The 5,000-nt window shown below is 36.8% G+C and overlaps 1 protein-coding gene across 6 annotated transcripts in view; it reads right to left on the bottom strand.

Annotated features, from left to right (window-relative positions):
- Positions 1-5,000, bottom strand: part of LOC122249361 (uncharacterized) — a 34,979-nt gene that overhangs the window by 16,054 nt on the left and 13,925 nt on the right. Inside the window, exons 6-7 of one of the 6 annotated variants that reach the window (XM_086542993.1) lie at positions 1,065-1,229; positions 1-607 (exon numbers count right to left, since the gene is read on the bottom strand). The exon at positions 1-607 is cut by the window's left edge and continues 168 nt beyond it. The exons of 1 other annotated variant lie outside the window; for it this stretch is intronic. In XM_086542993.1, coding sequence (XP_086399119.1) covers positions 179-607; positions 1,065-1,229 — 594 coding nt within the window. In that variant the 3' untranslated portion in view covers positions 1-178. Of the gene's footprint in view, positions 608-1,064; positions 1,230-1,260; positions 1,887-5,000 lie in introns of those variants that run through there. 4 more of the 6 variants (XR_015191499.1, XR_015191498.1, XM_086542975.1 and 1 more) reach the window with 4 other exon arrangements.

Consider the following 5,000-nt stretch of genomic DNA (forward strand, 5'->3'; position numbering starts at 1 on the left):
AAAGCTAAGAACTACCAGTATGGATAATTACATTTATCATTTTAAAAAGGATAATCTCTCATAAATTGATTTGTAAATAATACCCAAGATGGTAATGAGGACTAAAACCAAAACTGGAAATTACTCAAGGATATCTCTCAGATAAAAAGTCTTCTTCTACAAAGCTTCCGGATAGCTTTCAACAATTTGGGAAACTTTCTGGCGAGTAAGAACAGTTCTGTAAGAGCTCGACACCAACACCAGTGGTGGAGGCGGTAGCAGCACCAGCATTGTTGTCAGCCGCCTGGAATGAATCTTTCTCGAGGACTGCCGCAGCCTCTGCGGCAGTTGGGGTTATGTCTCTGTGGACCGCTATGATGTGCTTCTTGATGTTGCCCTTGAGTGCTGCACGGTGAGGGCAAAGGGGACACTGGTATGGCCTCTCTCCTGTGTGAGTGCGGACGTGGCGTCTCAGGTCCTGGCGGCTGGTGAAGCGCTTCTGGCACAGCACACATGGGTGGGTTCCACCTTCAACTTGTGCCCCTCTGGTGCTGCTAGCCATGCCACCCGTCGCTCCACTGCCACACCTACTCCCAAACTGGCTTCGCCTATAACTGCCTCGCACATCCTAGAACATGCAATAAAGCACTTTTGAGCAGATGACCATGGAATATATCAGAGAAGTCATCATAGCAACATATGTTGTGAAATGACAAGTTTAAACACTCATGCTTATGACACAAACTTAATCCTTAGTACTAGGTACTGACATGGGATATAAAATTTATAATACCATGTGCTAACCATTTAGCCTTTTTTTCTTGAGGATATAATTTTTGTTCTAGGTTTTGGTGTGTGACTGTTAAAAGAGTTAAAGCAGCAACTGAGATGTGTCATTCAGTCCCCATGAAGATTAGTCTCTTTTATTTCTTTTATTTCATTCATTCATTTACTTTTTTTTTACTTTTTATGTAGACAGCCAGAAGCCTCAAAGCTTATCAAAATCTCCCTTACATCATTCAACGTGGAGCCATCATATGCCAATGCCCTTGAGCCGTATGCTTCCTGTCAATGTGCCTTTTCACCGTAGATGTCTGCGAGCCTCGGAAATCGCAATAGGGACAGCTGAAGGGCCTTTCCCCAGTGTGGGTCCGCTGATGCTTGACTAGGTTATCCTTCTTGGGAAATATCTTGAAACACACCACACACTGATGGGTCTTATGGCCATCACTGTACAAGGGAGCAGGACCCTACAATAGAGAAATCACACCTTTAAGCTCTGAGGTTTTTACATCTTTGTCTGTTTTTTTTTTGTGTTTTTGTTTTTTTAAATGTCAAATCATTGATGAATTCTGAGATTCCACTTTAACATAAAAAGAATAATCAATACCCATTGTTCCGTACACATTTTCATCTTAGATAAACTGCGACAGGAGAGGGAAGATGTATGTTTCTGTCCTTTTCCTTCCCATCCGACCTATTCTCCACAGAGCTGAATAAAGGCGGTCGATATTTTAGAAAAGACAATAAAAAATAAGAATTTCCAAGACTCAGTCTCAAGGCCCCTTTTATGGCTGTTGTTCCTTCTCATTGCTGGAGCTCCTGATGGACACACTATTCGGGATGAGACTGTACTTGTACCTCTGCGTATCTCTGGCAAAGAGCCTGTGCTTGTATCTAATGTGAGCATTGAGGTTGCCCTTCTGTGCAGTTCTATGGGGGCAATAGGGGCAACTATAAGGCTTCTCCCCTGTGTGAATTCTCATGTGTCCACGGAGAACGGAGGCTTTCTGGGTGGTGTAACCGCAGTACGGATGCTGACACACCCACATTCCATCCTGCCTCAAAGATGAGGCGTTTCCCTCTTCCTCACTGTTTCCTGTAGGGGGATTCCTCAGGGCCGACTCCTACCAAAGAGAAATAGCCATATTTTAGGGCCTCTACGTCAACGGGTAGGAATGCACCCTTTGCCTCTCTTCCTGCCTCTCTATCTACTCAAGAAGAATTCAAACAGCCTCAGCATTTGGTCAGCTGAGCAGCTCTTGGTATTCTCAAAAGACAGTGCTTAATCATGTTCAATTTTGTCCTTATCAGACCAAGTCATCCTGAAACCTCTATACAGTTGCTCTAGTACTTAAGGGATAACAAGTAACTTTTAAATTCATAACATCATGTATCATTCTCTACATATATCTTTCTTTTAATCCCCAACCCCCCAAAAAATCATAAAGATATTCAATCTTTGTTGGAACCTAAAGCTTCTTTAAATGCTTAGTATCATTTTGTTTCATACTGTATCACTAATAAAACCTTTCCATAAAATCAAGATTCAATTGTATGCACCACATTAGAAACATGGGAGAGAATGAGATGGATAAGGATGAGGCTACAACACAGCATAAAACGTTGAAACAAAATTCTTATTCTGCAAAGCCATTTATTCTGCCATACCTGCGTGAAACACACTACTTGACAATTCTGTTTTCTGAGGGACAGCACTCTGTACCTATTTCAATCAGCAAAGTAATTGGCAGTCTTTCATGCAGGAACATAATACAGAACTGCGTACTATTTTGGGGTCTTTAACACGAGACCAAAAGAGAAATAAATAAAACAGGAGGGAAATGAAAAGGAGAGGGAGTGAGAGAAAGAGAGACAGAGTAAATTAAAGAGGAAAATCAATATGCTGTAATTACTATTTACAGTTTATGGACCAAATGCAAATCAAAAGAAATAAACATACCAGGTATAAAAATAATGTTGCATTTCTCATCTTTGACATTACAAAGAGTGTGTGGAGGGTGCGTGTATGTGTTGCATGTGTGAACACTTGCTTACACATACATATATCTACAATAATTATACTTTAGCAATACTATTTTAAAATTACATTTAACAAGAAACCCATTTTTTTCCATTTAGTTTACATTACCAATTTAGTCTACAGCCAAGACTTTACAGGACTCTCATCATTTCTCCATGTTACAAGGACACATATTCAAGATGAACAATTTTTGTGATAACCATAGATTTATTTTGAATATTTGCATAAACAAACACAAACATGCATACATGAAAGATGGAGAGGGAGGCAGACAGATGGACAACATACAGGCAAACAGATGCATGCACACGAGTACATCCACACGCACGCGCACACGCACACACACACGCACAAGCATACTCGCACACACATACACAAACACACACTCACACACACACACACACACAGGGAAAATGTCCATGAACATTCTCCCTAATTCAGTAGTTTAGTTTCCTTTGTGTGTTATTCGTTTCTGTATAACCTCTTTTATCAAATACTTCCTTTTTCATTTAAAAAAAGAGTAAAAATAAGTTTCATGCTTCCAGAGAAGATTTCAAAAAATGTATGCAAGTTTTTTTCATATTTTGGCATAAAAACAAACCTCTAAAAAACATAAAAGATGTCGTCCTCAAGCAAAATAACTCCTATAATGAAAGGCGGTTGGTTGTGAATGAGATGCATTATATCCAGCAATTTGTAACCAGTATAAATTTAAACATTATTAAATAAAAGCAAGTGAATAAATACATAAAGCACAATGCAATAATCATTATCATAATCAGAATTATAATCAGAATATCAATAACAATAACAATAATAATAATATAATATAATAATAATAACTACAACAATAACAACAACAATACTAACAATAACAATAATAACAATAACAATAATAATAATAATAATAATAATAATAATAATAATAATAATAATAATAATAATAATAATAATAATAAAAATAATAATAATAACAATAATAATAATAATAAAAGAAAAAATTATTAATAATAATAATAATAACAATAATAATAATTATAGCAACAATTGCAATGATAATATAACTTGATGAGAAAATAGGTCTTACAAAATCATATGTTATTTGGTTACTTGGTACAAGTTCATGCCAACCTGGGATGGATACCAGCTGTTTTCGTGGGGATGATTACGTTTTTCCTTTCTCTTTTTTACCCTATCCAAAAATTATAAACTACCACACAATTAAATGTACACCCATAAAAGCATACTTTTCTGGAATTATGAAAAAAAAAATGTATAAGTAAAAGTAAAATTAAAGGAAAGGTAAAAGCAAAAGAAAAAGAAATATCTCCGCAATCACCGCACTCTACCTTTCCCATTCAACAAATGTACGAAACCAAACAAACGAAACCAAGGGAGAACCAAAGGCTCAGTGACACTTTGCTGTTCTGTTGCACAAAGCAGCGGCACTCCAAAAGAAATTTCCGAATTCCCTTCCCAGCCCTGCACAATGCATAATCAACCAGTGATGCAGCTCTTGACATGTTTCTTTTGCTAAATATAAGACACATTTGAAAAGTGTCTGGTAATTGCCATTACGAAAAAGTTTTAAATATTTGCCATTTACGTAAACTTTTATTATGTACATCCGAGAAGTTATGCAAAAAATGTTACAAATCTATAGTTTAGTGAAATAGTACACAATCAAATGTGTAATGTCTTGATGGCCTAAAAATAAAGATCAGATACCTTAATTCCTGAGTAATTTTATATAGTACAGCGATATATGATAGTTTAAAATTCAAGACTACTGTATTTGCCGTATCATTCTGTAATCCTTCAATTGGAAACCAAGGTACAAGACCATCACTGTTCCTGCTTTCTTGTCAGCTCAGTACAAATGGTGACTAGCGTTTCAGATTCTTTTAGAATTTCCTCGGCTTTTCTTGGGGAATTTCTCATTCGCACTGTATACTAATATGTGAAAACCAATGATGTTGTTGGATGCAAAACACATATCAATACCTTGTAGCTTAAGTTTGCTGGAAGGAGGAGGTACACTGATACGTTCAGAGCCTCGCCAATCAAACGTCATACACCTAACCATTTTTGGTACTTTCCATATATCTCCTGTAAGTCGATATAAACTGTATCCTATTAAAGAATCATCAACAAATTCCATATCACAATATTAATATTTGCAGATGAATTACAGCTT

The sequence above is a fragment of the Penaeus japonicus genome, unplaced genomic scaffold (assembly GCF_977035675.1).
Source record: "Penaeus japonicus unplaced genomic scaffold, GWHDUDI00000001_assembly GWHDUDI00000001, whole genome shotgun sequence".
Lineage (NCBI taxonomy): Eukaryota > Metazoa > Arthropoda > Malacostraca > Decapoda > Penaeidae > Penaeus > Penaeus japonicus.